Source organism: Carassius auratus, chromosome 19 (assembly GCF_003368295.1).
Source record: "Carassius auratus strain Wakin chromosome 19, ASM336829v1, whole genome shotgun sequence".
NCBI classification, from domain to species: domain Eukaryota; kingdom Metazoa; phylum Chordata; class Actinopteri; order Cypriniformes; family Cyprinidae; genus Carassius; species Carassius auratus.
The window spans coordinates 1394180-1418498 of NC_039261.1; the positions used below are offsets into that span (position 1 = coordinate 1394180).

At 37.8% G+C, this 24319-nt stretch overlaps 1 protein-coding gene across 4 annotated transcripts in view; it reads left to right on the plus strand.

The window, feature by feature from the left end:
* The window catches only part of LOC113119111 (oxysterol-binding protein-related protein 3-like), a 40879-nt gene extending 38162 nt beyond the window's left edge, over nucleotides 1-2717 (plus strand). For all 4 annotated transcript variants that reach the window (XM_026288325.1, XM_026288327.1, XM_026288328.1 and 1 more), the window contains exons 21-22: nucleotides 1564-1686; nucleotides 1945-2717. In XM_026288325.1, coding sequence (XP_026144110.1) covers nucleotides 1564-1686; nucleotides 1945-2056 — 235 coding nt within the window. In that variant the 3' untranslated portion in view covers nucleotides 2057-2717. The remainder of the gene's footprint in view (nucleotides 1-1563; nucleotides 1687-1944) is intronic.
* The last annotated feature ends 21602 nt before the right edge of the window (nucleotides 2718-24319 follow it).

Sequence of the window (24319 nt, forward strand, 5' to 3'; positions counted from 1 at the left end):
CATTTTATTTTTAACCATGAAATACAAAAATGAAACCGAGGGGGCACAAGTCAGATCTGAGGGGGCATTGCCCCCTTTTGCCCCCTTTAGCCCCCTTGTGGCGCCGGGCCTGCCGATACTGCCAAGATATGAATGGTGTTTTCTGTAGTTAGATAAAGTTCAAATCCCTTATTTCTGAAGCTGCAGATATTCAAATGAGCCATAAGACCCTTTGAAACCGAAAGATGCTAATCACCAATAGGCCTATTATCCATTATTATTTTTCTTTAACTTGAGCTCATACAGACTGATCTGATTTTAAGGAAACCAGAGAACTAGTCTCTCACTTCAGCTCTTAGCTCAAACTCCTGGCTGTTATTCCTTTCCTACCCTATGCTTTCGGGCAGGGTGATGGACAATAAGCTTGTCATGTCGGATGTAGGCTATGTCACCTGGTTCTCTGGCAGCTTTCATGGCTGGATTGAGTTCCTTACGCTTTTGCCTGATGGCTTCAGTATAGTCCTTGTTCACGTAATGTTGGTGCCTTTCAGGTCCTTAGTCTTTCCCAGAACAGTAATTTTATCTTAGTATTTTGTGGGTTATAGGTTACAGATGACCCCATTTAGTATGAAATAAGTAGTGTAACCATTTCAATTACTTGTATAACATATAACATTTTACTATACTATTAAATGTTTTCAACTGTTAATTCTTTGAAAGCAAACATTTAAAGCAGTCAGGGTTAATCTTACGGTAGTAATCTGATCACTGATTATTAAAGTTTTTAAAAATCTTTTTACTTTATCGCACTGATGGTAAATACTGATTTTGAAATAAGATATTTAAAAGATATGATACTGTTTTTGTAGTCAAATCAAAGGCAGCATTGGCATCTAACAATTCTTTGGGGAAAAAACTGTTAATTTTAAAGCGCATATATACAAAACCAAATAGGAAATAAAGCAGTTATTAAATAAGCATGTGTCCTAAACTCCTGAAATTTTGAATAGTCAATGCAATTTGGGAAAGAATCTATCAAATTTTTTTCTCCGTAACCGTAAAAGACTAGTTACATTTTTGTAATTAAACCATGTAATTAGCATGTAACAAGTTAACATTAACATTGCTCTCCAACACCGCTTTCAAAACCTTGGTCAGAACAAAATCCATATAAACTTGTTTGTCAGCATCACTTTCCTCTAACAGTTGTACTTTATTGCAGGTTAATCAACTGACTTTACGCTATTAGATACTTAGAAATACTTTACCCAAAGAAGTGTGAAGAAATGTTTTGTAAATGTAGTAATCCCCCGTTCATCTGCATCACTTCTCACCTGAACTTCTGACACATACACTTGCATTATATGGACTCAAGATTTTCTAAAAAAAGTTCTGCAGTTCTTGTTTATTTACATCTAAGAAAAGTCTATATATGTGGAACAGCATTTCAGTTATCAAAGTTTTATATATTGCCATTTTGGTCAGGTTTACTTATGTCATTGTTTCAGTCCCTACAACATGGCAAGTTACGATATTGAGATGGCTGGAAAATGTATTTGAGTTAGCCATTTATTTTCCTTTCAGGCTTCTTGAAGAAGGCAAAGTAGAAGAAGCTGATAAACGTAAGGATGAAATCGAGGAGAAACAACGTGAAAGACGTAAGGCAATGACCAAGAGGGGTGAAGATCATGTTCCACGTTTCTTTCTGTGAGTCCCAGTATTTATTCAAAATTTCTGCTTCTAGAATATGCTGGCAATCTGAAGCACTTAATTCAGATTAATTAAATATGCCAGAGGATCACATATGTTAACAGAATATAATCTACAGTTAACATGTTTAAAATGGCCATGAATGTCTGCATATTCAGAGTGAATTAACATAGATGATTCATGAACTACAATAATGACCTTAAAACGGAATTGTAAAAACCTTATTTAAAGCGATGTACAAATGTTTTTCATCAGAAAAACCTTAGATCATGCTGGAAGAGAGGCTTGGGTGACAAATGGAACCTACTGGAAGATTCGAGAAAATCCAGGATTTGCCAGCACTGAAAACCTGGATTTGTGGTGTTGATGGAAGTCCTGTGTTTTGTGATATGCCAGTATTCTGTTAGCAAAACTCATGAATTAAGGCATATCAGTATGGTTAATGTATATAATTATATTTTATGTAACTGTTGTGAATTTTAGTATAAACCAGACTTCAAAGGCAATGTAGGAATGGAGTTTCTCTGCTTTAAATTGTGATATTCCTAAAGCCGTACCACCCTCATTTTTATTTGTTTTATTTAAAAATAGGTATGTTTATCAAAAATACTCTCCATATGTGTAATGAACAGATGTCTTTAAAAATATTTTCCCCCTTTTTAAAAGATTAGTTGTTTTTTTTATTGAAAGATAATCAGCGACTTTGACATACATAATAGAATTTAGTACAGAATGTTTCCCAATTTTAATAGACCTGTATGTAAATTATGCGCGTCAGTACTGTTTGCTGTAAGTTATGCTTTTGACCAGATGGATTTAATTCTTTCTGCTAGAAAATCTTGCCTGATCTTGCTGTATAAAATACTGTAATTCCTCAGATTAATATAATGAAAATGACTTGTCTTTAAATTTTCAACCAAATCAGCTGAAAACATTTTGGGGAAAAAGTGTAATTGGGTATTGAGCAATTTCTTGTATGAATGCATTTCCAATTAGATGAGACTTGAATAAATATTAAATTTGAACAAGCTTTCACTTGTTTTTGCCATCTGAGGGGGGAGGAAGGTGAGCTCTGAAAGCGTATACTGTGAGGCCTTGGGACTTTTTAAATTTTTTTATTGGCATTTCCCATTGCTACATCAAGCTGTTGTAGGGGGGGGGGGTTAAAATTGCAGTAACTAGTACTTTGGGTTCAGCTGTGCGGCACAGGTGAATGGGACACCCCTGCATTGCTTGGGGGCCCCAATCATAGAACACTTGTAAAAGTCACTCAAAAATCAGAGTGTGGTTTTGTTAATTTAAAACTGGAAGATGTGGCAGTGCTTTTGACCTTTTTGAGTTGAGTACATCTTTTAGAATGCGGTCATACTCAAGATCCTATAAAAGAGGTGCAAAAACATGTGAAATACTCTTAACATTATAAGCATATTATTTGGCCTATACAATGTTATTCTGTAATAAAATAGACTTGTGTCAATAACTACTGAACTTTATTTGGCTCCAGTCAAACCTTAACTGTAGTGCCCCCACCAGGTAAGGCAACACACATCTCAGCTTTTTTGCACTAATAGTTGCATTGTAACAATGCATGACAGTAAACAGTCAATTAATATCAAGATTCCTAATGCGTTAGAAGTTTTGTGCATAAGAATTTATGATCTAACTCCTATGCTTAGCAAGATTAGTTAAGAACTTCTATGAAGAGTAATACTGTGTTAGTACGTTTAAGCAAATGAAGAGAATGCGAGCCCACATATGCAGCAAAGCATCTTTGTCTACACGTCCTGTGTATATACTTCAGAAGCAAGCTAAAGTCCCAGTCATCACCATCACAAACCTGAGCATTGAGGCTCTAACAGAAGTTTATGTGCATAGGAATTCTAACACATTAAAAACGGTCTCTCTGTCTTGCAAAAAGCATTTCTATTCACAAGACAGAGGAATCTTTCATTTTGGCAAGATTTGTAATTAACATTGAATGAAGCAACATTCTCTAACTGAGAGAGATGGTTTTTAGCATATTTGGGCTTGTTTCCACTTCATTTAAACAGAAACGCGGTAACACTTTAGAATACTGTTTCTTACTTACTACATAACTAGTAAGGAATTATTGAAGAACTAACAGGTGATTACTCATTAACACTTAACACCTCATTCTTAGTAGTTAATACTAGTGAGTTAACTAATCAGTATGTAATATCATTTTATGATTAAGTAACACTTAGATAATCAATAACTTATGTATTCTGTCATACCTCCTGAAGAACTACTATTAATTATCTACTAGTTAGGGTTCAAGAAAAATAGTTATGAAGTAACTACTACTAAACTGTTTTACACCATTACACTGAATTGTGACTCTTTCATATAAATGTTATTAGCAATAGTAGTAGTATGAAAATGCAATATTAATAAATGCAATACATTTTATAGAGGTTTTGCCTATGTAGTAAATTGTTTTGTGAGTGTGTTTTGTAAGAAATCAGCTTCCAATAGGAACCCTACCATCACTACAGTGCCTTGCGATAACTTGCCTTAGTTTTTATATTTTATATACAGTACTGTATGTGTGCCTCATCAGCATATACCACATTACCATTAATTAAATTTCTGTATGTAAGGCAAAGCCTGAGGAAAAGTTAAAATACAGGTATCCAATTTTTAATGAATAAAGAATTATAAAATAATTATGCAGGACTTATTCTGAACCTGAAACATTAGGCCTATTTTAAAGTGAAAATATTGGGAACCCATTAGTTATTAATAAAGAATTATTAGATAATTCCTCAAGGATTACTTAGAATCTGAAACAGTATTCTAAAGTGAAAACATAAGCAACCCATTATTAATTAATAATTAATTATCAAATAATTATGCAGGACTTATTTTGAACCTGAAACATTAAGCCTATTCTAAAGTGGAAATTTTGGGAACCCATTAGTAATTAATAAAGAATTATTAGATAATTCCTCAAGGATTACTTAGAATCTGAAACAGTATTCTAAAGTGAAAACATAGGGAAAACATTAGTAATTAATAAAGAATTATCAGATAATTTTGCAGGACTTAAAGAATTCTAAAGTGAACTTATTAGTAAATAATAATAGACTACATCATTTTGACTAAAAAAAAACTATAAAAGTGATCATAAACTTTGTAAAATACTCTCATCTGTTCATTTCAGATGAGAACATTTCTTAATACAGCATTATTATTCCATTTTAACATGTATGCTGCCCACATTTTAACCAATTTAACAAACATTTCATAATCAAAAGTTAAACATTTAGAAGCAAACAAAATCTAAATTTCATTTCCATTATAGGCTAATAATTGGGCTGTAACAAAGTTGCTACTGTAGTAGTACTTTGTACATGTCCTTTTACTCAAGTAATTTTAAAAATGAATTGGCCTACTTATAATTTTACTGGAGTAATATTTTATTGGGGTATCTGTACTTTTACTCAAGTACTAGATATGTGGGACACATCCTGATTATTATAGTGATTTTTTTTTTTTGCGTATAACTGTTCACTAGTAGTTATGTCATAGTTATTTTTCTTGAACCTTAACCAGTAGATACCTCTTCAGGAGGTATCACATAATATATTAGTTACTGATTAGGTAATTGTTACTTAACACAATCATAAAATTGTATTACATACTGCTGGTTAACACATCATTCTTAGTAGTTAACAGAAGTGAGTTAAGAGTTAATGAATAATCACCTGTTAGTTCTTCAATAATTCCTTATTAGTTATATAGTAAGTAAGAAACATTCTAAAGTGTTACCAGAAACACTATTTCAGCATTAGTGATCTCAGAATGCTGTGAACTGACAAACCTGAGCATTGAGGTTCTAACAGAAGTTTATGTGCATAGGAATTCTAACACATTAAAAACTGTCTATCTGCATTGCAAAAAGCATTTCTATTCACAAGACAGAGGCAACTTTCATTTTGGCAAGATTTGTGTTTAGCATTGAATGTATCAACATTCTCAACCCATTCTCACTCCAAAGGCGTCAAAAACCGAAGCATGGTCAAGCGCCCCTAGCGACACTTTTATGACGCCAAATGTGCCTCTCGGCGTCGAATATCGAAGCACTACGACCTTCATTGCTTTCAGTGGGAAACTTTTGGCGTCAGAATTCGACACGAGGACATGAGATGTTTATCGCTGTGAAATCACGTTCAAGAAGTCTCATTCAGCACACATCGCGATACTTGCTATCAGTGACAGTTCCACAGTTTGGTTGAGTAGTCGTAAATACGCTCTTTTAATGCCTTTTATAAAATGTATTCTGTCTTCTTTATTAATCAGATTAGTGCCATATGTTTAATCGCTGTATTATATCGGTCATACACGGCTGTCTTTGAGTTTCATTGCTTTTAAATAAATGAACACAGCTGCTAATTAGTCTGATTAAACTCTATCTGTCACGTGACGTGCCATAGACATTCGATCCGTTTTATATTATTATTAATTTCAGGATCAATGATGTAAGTTGTATTTGTAGTAAAATCATGGTAATCACGACACTTACAATAGTAATAAATGAAATGTGAAGTTAAAACACAGTAAACGGGACATTAGTAACTATAACTGTAGTTTTACTATGGTATATTAATAATCAGTACAACAATACAATAATCACCAAACCAGCTATGTTTGTATCACTGTAATGTTAGTGTTTTTATGTGCTTTTATATGACAGATATCACAGTAATCATATGTTCTGTACCATGCTTTTAATACCTTTTAATGTAAATAAAATAAATAAATAAATCAAATTAAAAATAAATAAATAATAAAACATGTATTTTTCCATCTTGCAGTTCATTCATATCAGTTTATATATATATATATATATATATATATATATATATATATATATATATATATATATATATATATATATATATATATATATTTTGCTCACAGATCATTATTAACATTCTGTATATAATTCAATTTTATTTTCTCTCCCCTTTTTTATTATTTTTATTTTTATTTTTAGCTGAAAAGATGTAAAGGAAGCCCAGTGGTGTTTCTGGAGAGGGATTCCTTCAGAAATGGAGAATACAGAAAGCTGTGGAGGCAGATATTTGCAGCAGTAAGTCTGTGATAGTTTGTCCCTTTTATCAAACATTCCTGCTGTTATAATTTGTACAGCATTTGTTGTTTCTTAAACTGTTGCACTGTCCAAATACCCACACTTGCCATCTTTGCACTTGACCACTTGATTACTTATTTGACGTCTTTCCTGTATTTGGCCTAGTGTTCAAGTGAGCATGATGACCACAAGTGTGTGTCGAACTTTTCATGACCTGATGACTGTGTTTCCCAATCCTGATCCTGGAGAACCCCAGCACTGCACGGTTTTGGTGTCTCTCTTATCTGCCTTGGAGACTTCACTGATGAGCTGATGAGTTGAATCAGGTGTGTTTGATCAGGGAGACATCTCAAATGTGCAGTGTTGGGCTTCTCCAGGACCAGGATTGGGAGCCACTGCCTTATGGGACACTTATGTGTTTACAGAGATTTTTAATATCTAATTATCAACATTTCACATACTGTACATTGGACAGCTTTCCGTGACCTCTTGTGAGAAAAAAACGAGCTTGGTGACAGAGGATGCAGTGTAGTAATTTGGGCATGTTGTCTTTAAATGAGTTTGACATATCAATAAATAATGGAAGATCCTTACAAAAATATGCATGTTTATTATGCTTTATGTATTTATTTGTTCATTCATTCATTCATTCATTCATTCATTCATTTATAATTTCTGTTTTTATCCCGAGAGTTTAAATGGTAGAGAATGGTAAATCACAGAAACAAAAATGTGAACAATTTTAACTTTAAAACACACTGTAATATACAATGTAAATTTTAGAAGCACATCATTTGATTAGTAAATATATTTGTCTTTGGTCAAAAAAAAAAAAAAAAATCTTGAAAATGTGTCATATTTAATGAGAGGAATCTATCTGTTGGATACAACAGCGACTGCTGGGCATGTGCACATCAATATTGCCGAATTTTGGTCAAGCTGAACAACGGAGAAAGGTGTAGACGTTAATAAAACAGAATCTAATAAGTAGCAAGCTTAATCTATTGTTAACCGAATCTATCCTTTCAGCCGAAAAACGAAAGACATCTGTCATAAATGGATAAGGAAGTGTGACGCTGCTGCTCAGCTTTGATGTCATTGGCTATGAATTTTCAGGACAGTCTGTGGTTGGACTATCTTTTGACCCATATTAAACAGCGCATCATGTTAAAAAGTATGTTTTGCTGCTATCATCACATTAGTAATATATTAAGTCAACAACGAATTGCTGCTATCTTCAGAAAAATGACATCTTTAGCGAGATCCTAATCCTAACCCTAAGCATAACTTCAATGAACTACAAAAAAAACAGCCCCCTAGTGTTGCCTTTCCATAGATAGAACGACGGAGGCTTGTGGGTAATGTAGTTTAAAACTTTTTATTAACGAAACGAAATAAATTATTTATTTTAAGGAAAACTGGATATCTAAATATGTTCATTGTGCAAACCTCTATGATATATTTGAGAGGCAGGCTGAAATGTGGTATTTTACAGTGAGCAATATTTAAAATGCCTTTATGCCAGCTTTCCATTTATTTCTGAAAACTGAGCTCAACATTATTTTATCAGCATAGCATAAGTAATAATCCTGCCCATTTCCTCTTTGATTCGTTAATTGGACTCTGATTTACAGCCATTTGAAATATACAGTTTTGGGCTATTCCCGGGGGTGCTACTGGGCCCCTGGGGGTAGAAGGGCAGTAAAACCTACATATATGTATTCTCCTCATCATGGACAACAAACTGAGCTGAGTCACATTTATATCTGACAGTTTTCACAGTCCTCTGTTTTCTAATTCTTACATCATTGCTATTATACCTTTTGACAGGACATTGTGAGGCCATCTGATGAAACATGGAAAAATTAGAAAGAAATGATTTAATAATGAAAATAATAGATTATTTCTTTGATTTTTGAAGTAAATGGCAAGAAATATAATGGATGAACCTGCAACAACTTGCCTTTATCTATTCCCCACTGTAAAGCAGTAATCAAGGACAATGTATACACATTGTGATACTTCACTATTACACAAGGACAAATTCATGCAGTGCTAAGAATATTAATTTATATATATATATATATATATATATATACAGTTTTGTTCAAAATAATAGCAGTACAATGTGACTAACCAGAATAATCAAGGTTTTTAGTATATTTTTTATTGCTACGTGGCAAACAAGTTACCAGTAGGTTCAGTAGATTGTCAGAAAACAAACAAGACCCAGCATTCATGATATGCACGCTCTTAAGGCTGTGCAATTGGGCAATTAGTTGAAAGGGGTGTGTTAAAAAAAATAGCAGTGTCTACCTTTGACTGTACAAACTCAAAACTATTTTGTACAAACATTTTTTTTTTCTGGGATTTAGCAATCCTGTGAATCACTAAACTAATATTTAGTTGTATGACCACAGTTTTTTAAAACTGCTTGACATCTGTGTGGCATGGAGTCAACCAACTTGTGGCACCTCTCAGCTGTTATTCCACTCCATGATTCTTTAACAACATTCCACAATTCATTCACATTTCTTGGTTTTGCTTCAGAAACAGCATTTTTGATATCACCCCACAAGTTCTCAATTGGATTAAGGTCTGGAGATTGGGCTGGCCACTCCATAACATTAATTTTGTTGGTTTGGAACCAAGACTTTGCCCGTTTACTAGTGTGTTTTGGGTCATTGTCTTGTTGAAACAACCATTTCAAGGGCATGTCCTCTTCAGCATAGGGCAACATGACCTCTTCAAGTATTTTAACATATGCAAACTGATCCATGATCCCTGGTATGCGATAAATAGGCCCAACACCATAGTAGGAGAAACATGCCCATATCATGATGCTTGCACCTCCATGCTTCACTGTCTTCACTGTGTACTGTGGCTTGAATTCAGAGTTTGGGGGTCGTCTCACAAACTGCCTGTGGCCCTTGGACCCAAAAAGAAAAATTTTACTCTCATCAGTCCACAAAATGTTCCTCCATTTCTCTTTAGGCCAGTTGATGTGTTCTTTGGCAAATTGTAACCTCTTCTGCACATGCCTTTTTTTTAACAGAGGGACTTTGCGGGGGATTCTTGAAAATAGATTAGCTTCACACAAACGTCTTCTAACTGTCACAGTACTTACAGGTAACTCCAGACTGTCTTTGATCACCCTGGAAGTGACCATTGGCTGAGCCTTTGCCATTCTGGTTATTCTTCTATCCATTTTGATGGTTGTCTTCCGTTTTCTTCCACGTCTCTCTGGTTTTGCTCTCCATTTTAAGGCATTGGAGATCATTTTAGCTGAACAGCCTATCATTTTTTGCACCTCTTTATAGGTTTTCCCCTCTCTAATCAACTTTTTAATCAAAGTACGCTGTTCTTCTGAACAATGTCTTGAACGACCCATTTTCCTCAGCTTTCAAATGCATGTTCAACAAGTGTTGGCTTCATCCTTAAATAGGGGCCACCTGATTCACACCTGTTTCTTCACAAAATTGATGACCTCAGTGATTGAATGCCACACTGCTATTTTTTTGAACACACCCCTTTCAACTAATTCAACTAATTGCCCAATTGCACAGCCTTAAGAGCGTGCATATCATGAATGCTGGGTCTCATTTGTTTTCTGAGAATCTACTGAACCTACTGGTAACTTGTTTGCCACGTAGCAATAAAAAAATATACGAAAAACCTTGATTATTCTGGTTAGTCACATTGTACTGCTATTATTTTGAACAATACTGTATAACTAATTAGCAAAAATCAGTGTAAAAATGTCCTCCTCACCCTCACCGTATCTTGCTCCTCAGGTGCTGGACATCAGTAATGTGCCTGCTCTTGGTTTTAATGCAGTACAAGATCAACATTGATCATTCCCGCTACATTCTCAGTTATCCCTCAAGTGTTTGTAACAAAAAAGCCCATGGCAACATCTTGTAATGCAAAATAATTAATCTTGTAACTCCCTTTATTTCACAAAAAATTTCCATATTTGCTACTAATATATCAAAAAATTACTTTCTGGTGTACTGATGTCCCAGATGTTATTAATCGGATCAAAAATGTTTATGTCTTAAATAAAAATTAATCCCAATAATTAATATGTAGTTTTTCCAAGTCTAAAATAAACACATATCAGCCTACCTAGTAAAATGATGTATTTACCAAGAATCTTCAGAACACAATATTCACCATTTTCATTTTATTGAAGCATAGACTATAAAGTTGATAAAGTAGCATCAAGACAAATAAGATTCAATGAAAATAATTATCATCAAAAATACATTTACCTCATATATAAATCAGTTCACACAGATGAGTGATGAAATGTCTTTAAAAGTCACACAGTCCCATTCAGTCAACTGTGATACAGATCATGTGATACATATAAGACATTTGATACAGTTCCAGAAAATAATGATTCCCATCATCACATCTAAACTGGTTTCATCTGCCCATCATGATCTTCTTCTCTCGTGTCTGGAAAGCAGTTTTGTTTCTCAGCCAGAGGATCTCTCAGTCCTAAGATGCCAGACCTGGTCAAAGTGAAACAAACAATCCAGATGAAGTTGTTTAATGGACAGAGAGCTCATCTTATGTTCTGTGTGATTTTACCCTTACCATTCTTCAAGCTGTTTTGAGACCTTTTGAGAAGCTTTTTCTCTGAAGACAATTTACCACATCCTCTTCTGTCACTCCTTTCAAGAGCATCACTTGGTCAAAACCCCTCATTTGGCTGATGAGATCATCTGTACAAATTAAAATACTGCAATAAAAATGTCATTCTGCAAGAATTAAGAAAAAGTTACAGAGGCAAAGGTCTTGCTCATGAGACTTCATTAGCATGTGTAGTTCTCAGAGATTCTAGAATTCATCTATTGTTGCAGTAAATGTGTTTTCTTCCTCTAGAATCTTTCTCCAAAGTTCCTGACTTCTCTCACAAATGTGTTTTAGTCTGTGCAGTGTAAGGCCTGGCTTCAAACCAATCAACTATCAATTCACAATTTATAACATAACATTTACAAAACAATGAAATAATGTAAATTGGTGTTTATATCAGCTAAACCAATTTCATGATACTTGTCTACTTTTAAAACAGGTGGTGTGTTTTTAAAAACATAATATTAAAAATGTCCAGTCACACTTTGCTAACATGCTGTAAATGTAATAGTATAAAAAGAAATCAAGGCTGACATGACCAGTTCTGTGAGAGATCATCATAAAATGTTGTATAACACAGCATTGCTTCAACACACACATACCAGAGGACTTCTGTTTGCACAAGATGGCCATCTTCATTCCTCATCCTGAGCAAATCATTTCCTTGGTCTTCCTTCTCTTCTGTGAAACAAGATAATCTCTACTTACTCTGTGTGCAATTAATATTGCTCATTAAACATAATTAAGTTAATTTAAAGTAAGATTCAGACCAGAGCATTTGATGAGTAAATGTTGATTAAAAAATATTCTAAACAAATGTACCTGGGAAGAGCTGATCATGGCAAGATTCGCTGAGACTCATTAATAGCTCTTTTAGTTTTTAGGAAGGTTTGTGAGGGTTGGCTCTTAAAATAGCTGTTGAGCTCGATATTTTAGACCTGAAAAAGAAGAACAGCATTATCTGTTAAAAATCCTGTAAGACAGAAGGAAGGAAATATTATTAATTACGTGCAACTTGTACATTACACCTCTGTAAAGATGCTGTATAATTAAATGTTAAATGCATCCATTATTGAAAGCAAGTAATTAATAGCAAGCTATAGTCATATGAATTCTTTTGATAGTGTCAGATGAGACCGTCCTGGGGCTTGTACAATATCATACAAGTGTTAAACTGGATTATTAAGACTGTGATGTGCGACTGTGTTTAGGGATCATTTTTAAGACTTTGACCCTGTCCAGATACCCACACTTGCAGTCTTGGCCACTTGAGAGTGTGTGTACATGACAGTGTGTGAACGACACTGTCCCCGGTCTTAATAATGCCAAAGCACAGCGTCCTTTACACACACACTAAACCTCTCCAATACTGCTCAAGAGAGCTATACAAAGCTTAGTGTATCCCATCATGCATCATGTTTTGGAATAAATCGTCAGACTTTTTCCCGAGATCTCACAAGAGGTCACGGAAAGCTGTCCAATGTACAGTATGTGAAATATTGATAATTAGATATTAAAAATCTCTGTAAACACATAAGTGTCTCCCTGATCAAACACACCTGATTCAACTCATCAGCTCATCAGTGAAGACTCCAAGGCAGATAAGAGAGACGCCAAAACCGTGCAGTGCTGGGGTTCTCCAGGATCAGGATTGGGAAACACAGTCATCAGGTCATGAAAAGTTCGACACACACTTGTGGTCATCATGCTCACTTGAACACTAGGCCAAATACAGGAAAGACGTCAAATAAGTAATCAAGTGGTCAAGTGCAAAGATGGCAAGTGTGGGTATTTGGACAGTGCAACAGTTTAAGAAACAACAAATGCTGTACAAATTATAACAGCAGGAATGTTTGATAAAAGGGACAAACTATCACAGACTTACTGCTGCATATATCTGCCTCCGCAGCTTTCTGTCTTCTCCATTTCTGAAGGAACCCCTCTCCAGAAACACCACTGGGCTGACTGCCTTTACGTCTTTTCAGCTAAAAATAAAAATAATAAAAAAGGGGAGAGAAAATAAAATTGAATTATATACAGAATGTTAATAATGATCTGTGAGCAAAATATTTAGATATAATATATATATATATATATATATATATATATATATATATATATATATATATATATATATATATATAAACTGATATGAATGAAATGCAAGATGGAAAAATACATGTTTTATTATTTATTTATTTTTAATTTGATTTTTTTTTTATTTTATTTTTTATTTACATTAAAAGGTATTAAAAGCATGGTACAGAACATATGATTACTGTGATATCTGTCATATAAAAGCACATAAAAACACTAACATTACAGTGATACAAACATGGCTGGTTTGGTGATTATTGTATTGTTGTACTGATTATTAATATACCATAGTAAAACTACAGTTATAGTTACTAATGTCCCGTTTACTGTGTTTTAACTTCACATTTCATTTATTACTATTGTAAGTGTCGTGATTACCATGATTTTACTACAAATACAACTTACATCATTGATCCTGAAATTAATAATAATATAAAACGGATCGAATGTCTATGGCACGTCACGTGACAGATAGAGTTTAATCAGACTAATTAGCAGCTGTGTTCATTTATTTAAAAGCAATGAAACTCAAAGACAGCCGTGTATGACCGATATAATACAGCGATTAAACATATGGCACTAATCTGATTAATAAAGAAGACAGAATACATTTTATAAAAGGCATTAAAAGAGCGTATTTACGACTACTCAACCAAACTGTGGAACTGTCACTGATAGCAAGTATCGCGATGTGTGCTGAATGAGACTTCTTGAACGTGATTTCACAGCAATAAACATCTCATGTCCTCGTGTCCGAATTCTGACGCCAAAAGTTTCCCACTGAAAGCAATGAAGGTCGTAGTGCTTCGATATTCGACGCCAAGAGGCACATTTGGCGTCATAAAAGTGATGCTAGGGGCGCTTGACCATGCTTCGGTTTTTGACGCCATTGGAGTGAGAATGGGTTGACATTCTCTAACGGAGATATTGTTTTTAGCATGTTTGCGATGTTTCCACTTCATTTCAACAGAAACACTATTTCAGCATTAGTGATCTCAGAATGCTGTGAACTGACAAACCTGAGCATTGAGGCTCTAACAGAAGTTTATTTGCATAGGAATTCTAACACATTAAAAACTGTCTCTCTGCATTGCAAAAAGCATTTCTATTCACAAGACAGAGACATCTATCATTTCGGCAAGATTTGAATTTAACAATGAATGAAGCAACATTCTCTACTGGAGAGAGATTGTTTTTAGCATATTTGGGCTTGTTTCCACTTCATTTCAACAGAAACACTGTTTCAGCATTAGTGATCTCAGAATGCTGTGAACTGACAAACCTGAGCATTGAGGCTCTAACAGAAGTTAATGTGCATAGGAATTCTAACACATTAAAAACTGTCTCTCTGCATTGCAAAAAGCATTTCTATTAACAGGACAGAGACATCTTTCATTTTGGCAAGATTTGTATTTAACATTGAATGAAGCAACATTCTCTAACGGAGAGAGATTGTTTTTAGCATATTTGGGCTTGTTTCCACTTCATTTTAACAGAAACACTGTTTCAGCATTAGTGATCTCAGAATGCTTTGAACTGACAAACCTGAGCATTGAGGCTCTAACAGAAGTTTATGTGCATAGGAATTCTAACACATTAAAAACTGTCTCTCTGCATTGCAAAAAGCATTTCTATTAACAGGACAGAGACATCTTTCATTTTGGCAAGATTTGTATTTAACATTGAATGAAGCAACATTCTCTAACGGAGAGAGATTGTTTTTAGCATATTTGGGCTTGTTTCCACTTCATTTTAACAGAAACACTGTTTCAGCATTAGTGATCTCAGAATGCTGTGAACTGACAAACCTGAGCATTGAGGCTCTAACAGAAGATTATGTGCATAGGAATTCTAACACATTAAAAACTGTCTCTCTGCATTGCAAAAAGCATTTCTATTCACAAGACAGAGACATATTTCATTTTGGCAAGATTTGTATTTAACATTGAATGAAGCAACATTCTCTAACGGAGAGAGATTGTTTTTAGCATATTTGGGCTTGTTTCCACTTCATTTCAACAGAAACACTGTTTCAGCTAGGGCTGTAGTACTCGAGTCCGGTCTTGGACTCGAGTCCGGACTCGAGACATTTTTCTGCCGTCTTGGACTTGTCTCGGACTCTTTGCATTTGCACTCGGACTTGTCTCGGACTTGGCCATTGGACTCGCCAAGTCTTCTAGTTGGTCTCGACCGAGTCCAGCAAAAAAAAAAAAATCTCCTCCAAAACAAAAACACATTTGCATGATTTCGCGACTGAAAACGTGTGGAAAACGCTAGGCACGCCGCTCTCCTTATTTCCAAATGACTCTGTAATCTGCGCACACGCTCCAATGCTGTTGCTGGGCAACCATGACTCGCTCTTCATGATGACGCAGAAGTTTCAGCAAAGAATAAATGGATTTCCAGCACTAAACATCCCTTGTAGTAACTCTGCTAATATATTCATTTACAAAATGGCTATCCTTGTACAGCTATGGTCATCTGTTTCTCCATATTGACCAAGCTTTCAGTATTGTTCCGGGAAAGGATGTGCATGACCAGCGGTGCACTTACTGCGACCTGAAAAGTTTAGATGTTTCTAATTTAATTTCTACCCTTTTAGATTGTGTTTTATTTACGTCTACACCCAGATAGCCTTAAACGTACCCTTTACAATAATGAAATACTAATTATTGTTGTAGAGTATAGGGGTTGCAAGACTACTGATTTCTGCTAGTAGATTTTTTAAAGAAAAAAATGCTCGAGTTACTCGACTACTCGTGGTTCATGCTATTGTAAATGAAAACACATTCAATAGTTATTTTTTTTATCAATCAACACATATTCATAGCCTTATGCAACAATTACATATGTAAATTTTAAAAACTTTATAATTATGACATTACATATTTAATTTTCATGTAACAGCCAGTATTTGAATCTGTGACAATCACAACACTTTTCGTATCTGCATTCGGATACAACATCATACAGTTACTTGATAAGACCCTTATGACTTTCTATATTTTTTTTTCGTTGTTATCACTGAACAAGTATGTCGTGTTAAACTAAAATAATTATTAATTTTTAAAATAATATTTATCATGCAAGCAGAGAGATGTCATGACAAACGTTAAGTGATCATTTGAACACGACTGGATCCATTCAATGCGCACATTTTCATTACAGAACACTTTGAGCGAGTCTTAATGTTAATGAACTTCACTTAACAGATGTGTGTGCCGCGCAAACCAGCAAAAGGTAAAGATGCAAACATGTAGGACAAGTAGACAATGTATCAGTATCTAAGCTGATTATTAGCCGACCACTGAACTGAATGGTTTTTGAGAGACTGAGACGCGCAACGCTGCTGTTTGATTGGTGAGCGCGCTGTGCTTATTCATTCGTTTCACATCGTAGCCTAAGCTTTAAATCATTGCCTTTTAAATATATACAAATAATATAACGTGTATGATGTATTGTTATAGGTAAAATTACTCTTGCAACGCTCTGATTTCTGAAAGATGCACAGAGAGGCGACAACAGTGTGTTTGATTTGCGCTCTTTTCACTCATAAAGTTTACATTCATTCACTTCTGGCGCTGATCCTCTGGCTCACCTGTTGTCTAGCAAACACCTGACTTTGTCAGCTTCAGTCGAGTATTCAGGCAGAATTATTCCTTGTCCGTTTTTCGTTTTTTAAGCCATTATCCGTGCCATTCCGAATAAGGCATTCGGCTTCAGGCACAACCCTAATTATTACATATTTTATTTTTTACATGCAACATAGATAAGGTCATATAGTAACAGCTACACGCAATATTGTAATTCTAAAATTCACATCGTATTGCCAACACTTTGTATGCATTATGGTTAATGCATGCTGGAGTAGTCGATTGTTTCCGACAGTGCTCGACTAGTCTATGCAAACACTAGTATAGTATGACAAAAACGTCGCTGTATTTATGTGCGCATGCCCAGTAGAGCCAAACGCCTTGCCTCGCCTAGCTTTGCAGCGCACATTTGTCATATCCCGAGCTTTGCTTGTGTCTGTGCACTGTGCCAAGGCATCAGTCATATACATCTTTGACCACAGACATAATGTCAGCAAAAGCAGCATTAAGTAAATAAAATGAAAATAAAGTACATACAAATTATTTGACCTTACAGCTCCAAACTTTGCTCTAGAGGGCCAGTGTCCTTCATGAATCTGAAATATATTTTATTTTACCTGGATATTTTCATGGGTGGGGGGCATGGGGGCCCATCAGGACTGCCTATGCATAGGGCACAGGATCTTGTGTAACGCCTCTGTTAGCTTCAACCCTAATTATACACACTTGAACCATCTAATCAGGACATTGGCCATCCAGGATGTAGTTTGGAGACCCCTGTCATACAGAGTTTTTACTTTGCACATGCTTTTTGATCATTACAAATAATAATGTAAATGTATTTTCTTAGAATAGGAGATATGCTGTCTCTCGCATCACAAACATTATCAGTAGTTAAGTGTGTGGTCTTGAAGAGGACCCTTTTTTCTCTCATTTGGACTCGGTCTTGACTTGGACTCGAAAATTTTGGACTTGGACTTGACTTGGACTCGAACCTCTTTGGACTCGGTCTTGACTCGGTCTCGACTAGTCCTGGACTTGGACTTGACTTGGACTCGACAAAGCTGGACTTGACTACAGCTCTAGTTTCAGCATTAGTGATCTCAGAATGCTGTGAACTGACAAACCTGAGCATTGAGGCTCTTACAGAAGTTTATGTGCATAGGAACTCTAACACATTAAAAACTGTCTGTTTGCATTGCAAAAATCATTTCTATTCACAAGACAGAGACATTTTTCATTTTGGCAAGATTTGTATTTAACATTGAATGAAGCAACATTCTCTAACGAAGAGAGTTTGTTTTTAGCATATTTGGGCTTGTTTCCACTTCATTTCAACAGAAAACACTGTTTCAGCATTAGTGATCTCAGAATGCTCTGAACTGACAAACCTGAGCATTGAGGCTCTAACAGAAGTTTATGTGCATAGGAATTCTAACACATTAAAAACTGTCTGTTTGCATTGCAAAATGCATTTCTATTCACAAGACAGAGAAATCTTTCATTTTGGCAAGATTTGTGTTTAACATTGAATGAAGCAACATTCTCTTATGGAGAGAGATTGTTTTTAGCATATTTGGCTTGTTTCCACTTCATTTCAACAGAAACACTGTTTCAGCATTATTGATCTCAGAATGCTGTGAACTGACAAACCTGAGCATTGAGGCTCTAACAGAAGTTTATTTGCATAGGAATTCTAACACATTAAAAACTGTCTCTCTGCATTGCAAAAAGCATTTCTATTCACAAGACAGAGGCAACTTTCATTTTGGCAAGATTTGTATTTAACATTGAATGAAGCAACATTCTCTACTGGAGAGAGATTGTTTTTAGCATATTTGGGCTTGTTTCCACTTCATTTCAACAGAAACACTATTTCAGCATTAGTGATCTCAGAATGCTGTGAACTGACAAACCTGAGCATTGAGGCTCTAACAGAAGTTTATGTGCATAGGAATTCTAACACATTAAAAACTGTCTCTCTGCATTGCAAAAAGCATGTCTATTCACAAGACAGAGACATCTATCATTTCGGCAAGATTTGAATTTAACATTGAATGAAGCAACATTCTCTAATGGAGAGAGATTGTTTTTAGCATATTTGGGCTTGTTTCCACTTCATTTCAACAGAAACACTATTTCAGCATTAGTGATCTCAGAATGCTCTGAACTGACAAACCTGAGCATTTGAGGCTCTAACAGAAGTTTATGTGCATAGGAATTCTAACACATTAAAAACTGTCTCTCTGCATTGCAAAAAGCCTTTCTATTCACAAGACAGAGGCAACTTTCATTTTGGCAAGATTTGTATTTAACATTGAATGAAGCAACATTCTCTAACGAAGAGAGATTGTTTTTAGCATATTTGTGCTTGTTTCCACTTCATTTTAACAGAAACACTGTTTCAGCATTAGTGATCTCGGAATGCTGTGAACTGACAAACCTGAGCATTGAGGCTCTAAAAGAAGTTTATGTGCATAGGAATTCTAACACATTAAAAACTGTCTGTTTGCATTGCAAAAATCATTTCTATTCACAAGACTGAGACATTTTTCATTTTGGCAAGATTTGTATTTAACATTGAATGAAGCAACATTCTCTACTGGAAAGAGATTGTTTTTAGCATATTTGGGCTTGTTTCCACTTCATTTCAACAGAAACACTGTTTCAGCATTAGTGATCTCAGAATGCTGTGAACTGACAAACCTGAGCATTGAGGCTCTAACAGAAGATTATGTGCATAGGAATTCTAACACATTAAAAACTGTCTCTCTGCATTGCAAAAAGCATTTCTATTCACAAGACAGAGACATGTTTCATTTTGGCAAGATTTGTATTTAACATTGAATGAAGCAACATTCTCTAACGGAGAGAGCTTGTTTCTAGCATATTTGGGATTGTTTCCACTTCATTTCAACAGAAACACTGTTTCAGCATTAGTGATCTCAGAATGCTGTGAACTGACAAACCTGAGCATTGAGGCTCTAACAGAAGTTTAAGTGCATAGGAATTCTAACACATTTAAAACTGTCTGTTTGCATTGCACAAAGCATTTCTATTCACAAGACAGAGACATCTATCATTTCGGCAAGATTTGAATTTAACAATGAATGAAGCAACATTCTCTACTGGAGAGAGATTGTTTTTAGCATATTTGGGCTTGTTTCCACTTCATTTCAACAGAAACACTGTTTCAGCATTAGTGATCTCAGAATGCTGTGAACTGACAAACCTGAGCATTGAGGCTCTAACAGAAGTTTATGTGCATAGGAATTCTAACACATTAAAAACTGTCTCTCTGCATTGCAAAAAGCATTTCTATTCACAAGACAGAGACATTTTTCATTTTGGCAAGATTTGTATTTAACATTGAATGAAGCAACATTCTCTAACGAAGAGAGTTTGTTTTTAGCATATTTGGGCTTGTTTCCACTTCATTTCAACAGAAACACTGTTTCAGCATTAGTGATCTCAGAATGCTCTGAACTGACAAACCTGAGCATTGAGGCTCTAACAGAAGTTTATGTGCATAGGAATTCTAACACATTAAAAACTGTCTGTTTGCATTGCAAAAAGCATTTCTATTCACAAGACAGAGACATCTTTCATTTTGGCAAGATTTGTATTTAACATTGAATGAAGCATCATTCTCTAATGGAGAGAGATTGTTTTTAGCATATTTGGGCTTGTTTCCACTTCATTTCAACAGAAACACTTTTACAGCATTAGTGATTTTAGAATGCTTTGAACTGACAAACCTGAGCATTGAGGCTCTAACAGAAGTTCCTTTTCGGGAACTCGAGCTGGGTCGAAAAACGCTTTGGGGAACATCCCTGACGAGACCGACTCTGAATATCGTGTGCAATCTGTCCAATGGACGGGCGTGACGTCACGGATCGGGGTGACGTAGCGACCAGGAAGCTATATAAGCACGTGCCGTGCAGCTGGCTTCAGCTTCACTCTGTCAGCAAGCGCTCTGTGTGTGCATGTTAAAAAGTCTGTCCCGTTGGTCCTATTTATTGTTGTCTGTCTCTTAGCCGTTAAAAGATCGCTAATACAGCTCAATAATGCCAAAAGCAAAGCAAAAGACCAAATATTTAAAGGGCGATTCCAAGCCACGTTACAGATTGTGTGCTCCTCCCTGCTCTCGCTACATTACGAGCGGGGATACACACAGTCTGTGCGTGTCTTGCCTGGGATCGAAGCACGCTGAGTCGGCTCTCTGCCGAGGCAGAGCGGCTGCTGCACTCGTGGGGTTCGCAGGTGGATCTGTCAGAGGGAATGGAGATGGGCCAGTCCTTATCTCCTTCCACATCTGCCAGATCAGGCGCCCAAACCCTGGGTTCGGAAGCACGCTCGTCGGTTTCTTCCCCCCAGGGTGAGGGATCAGCTCTTCGCCTCTCTTCCTCCGAGGAGGTTGATGTGGAGACTGTTGCTGGGGATTCGCCACCCCTGTCGCCCCAGTATGAGGAGCTGTTGGAGGTGGTTACACGTGCAGTTGATAGATTAAAAATCGAATGGCCTGCAGAGAAACATACTGAGCTGCAGAAAAGCAAGCTAGATGAACGCTTTCTGCGGCCGAGGCAACCACCTCCACGCCGGAGTCTACCATTTTTTTCCGATCTCCATGATGAGTTATCGAGATCGTGGAAGCACCCGTATTCGACCCGCCTCTTTGGCCCCGATTCACTATATTATGGCAACGTGATGGGGCTGGGAGAGCGGGGTTATAGAACGTTGCCACGGGTTGAACAGACGCTCGCGGGCTATCTGTCACCCGGCTCGGCATCGTCCCTAAAGGCTCCGGCGTTGCCCACTAAGCCGCTGCGAGTTACATCATCGCTTGTGGGCAAAGGTTATGTGGCAGCAGGTCAGGCTGGGGCTTGCCTTCACACCATGGCAGTCCTTCAAGCTTATCAGGCCGACCTGCTGGGAGATATCGATGAGGGAGAGGGGATTAAGTCAGAAGATATTGAAGAACTCAGAAAGACCGCTGATCTCTCCCTCCGCGCCACTAAAGAGACTGCTTGCGCGATTGGGCGGTCTATGGCAGCCTTAGTGGCCGCGGAGAGGCATTTGTGGCTGACCCTGTCGGAGATAAAAGAACGAGACAGGGTCTGCCTCCTGGACGCCCCGCTTCAAGCCTCGGGCCTGTTTGGCGACACAGTCAACACTGTCGTCGACAGGTTTCCAGGAGGCACGCAAACAGGCGGCGGCGTTCCAGAATTTCCTCCCTCGTCGCTCTCGTGGTGCATCTGGGCGGGAGATCACCACGCCACATACCGGCTCCTCATACCGGGAAGCGCAAAAACAGAGTGTCGCCGCTCGTGTTCCCCCACGACGGGACCGATGGCCCCAGCGATGCTCTGAGTCGGGGACTTCCAGAGCTAAAAATCCCGATTTAAGAACAGTTATCGAGGCCCGGAAGTCCTCGACGAAAAGATCCTGACATCAGGGTCCAGAGGGTAGCCCCTACTGGGGTAGAGCGCAGTCCACCTCAGTATACGGTGCCCGCCTCACCTCAGTGCCCTCAGGAGGTCGGTCTGCCAACCCTGCCAGAGCTTCAGGGCGCAGCGGCCTCCAGCGAGCACTGCTCCCAGTTATTTCCGCCCGTGAGCGCAGCGGACCTGGGATGCTCGCCGCCCCTTCGGGGGCCTCTTACACCAGAGGTCAGTCTCGAGAGACTGATTCCCTCAGTAGATTATTTAGCAGCGTGGAAGCTACTGCCAAATGTATCTCATTGGGTCCTGCGTACAATAGAAAAAGGCTATTGCATTCAGTTCGGTCATCCACCACCGAAGTTCAACGGGGTTACACCGACTGTGGTCGGCCCCCGGCAGGCTCTGGTTATGGAACAAGAAGTGAATACCCTATTAAGGAAGGAGGCCATCGAGGTGGTCCCTCCTCTAGACAGGGAATCCGGATTTTACAGCCGGTATTTCATAGCTCCAAAGAAGGATGGGGGGTTGCGCCCGATCTTAGACTTACGTCACCTGAACCGCTCAGTTATGTCACTGAAGTTCAAAATGCTCACTGTCAAGCAGGTTGTAGCTCAAATCAGATCCGAGGACTGGTTTGTCACCATAGATCTCAAAGACGCATACTTCCACATATCCATCCTTCCACAACACAGGAAGTATCTGAGGTTCGCTTTCGGGGGCAAAGCCTATCAATATCGAGTACTTCCCTTCGGCCTTGCACTCTCACCCCGCACGTTCACGAAATGTGTAGATGTGGCTCTGGTATCCCTCCGTATGCAGGGCATCCGCATTCTAAATTATATCGATGATTGGTTGATCCTAGCTCAATCAGAGCAAATGGCGGTTCGACATCGAGATGTCGTTCTCGCACACATGGGGGAGCTGGGTTTGAGACTAAATGCCAAGAAGAGTGTACTTTCTCCAGTTCAGAGAACCACCTATCTAGGCGTAGTGTGGGATTCGACCATGATGCAGGCACATCTGTCTCCTGCTCAGATCGAGTCGATCCTCACGTCTGTCGAGATAGTCAAAGAAGGCCAGTTGAAATGGCACATCGATTGCCTAGAGATGTTAGCAGTCTATCGAGCATTAAAATATTTCCTCCCAGACCTGAGAGGTCACCATGTGTTGGTGCGCACCGACAACACATCAGTGGTCTCTTATATCAATCACCAGGGGGGTCTGCGCTCACGCCCCTTGTACAAGCTGGCATACCAGATCCTTCTCTGGTCCCAGGGCAAACTCCTCTCGATCAGAGCACTGTATATTCCTGGGAGATTGAATGTGGGAGCAGACATACTGTCGAGGCAGGGGCCGAGGCCCGGGGAATGGATGCTTCACCCCGAGGTGGTGAAGCAGATATGGAGAGTGTTTGGCAAAGCTCAGGTGGACCTCTTTGCGACTCAAGAGACATCGCAATGTCCCCTCTGGTTCTCTCTAGTTCATCCAGCTCCTCTGGGACTGGACGCTATGGTACAGACCTGGACGAGGCTTCGTCTGTACGCTTTTCCCCCTATCGCTCTGCTCCCGGGAGTTCTGGCGAGAGTACGCCAGGACGGGGTCCGTCTGTTGTTAGTAGCCCCGTTCTGGCCGGGCCGAATATGGTTCTCAGATCTAGTCTCGCTCCTCGACGGCTCTCCGTGGGAGATGCCTATCAGGAAAGACCTACTCTCACAAGGGCAGGGCACGATAATCCACCC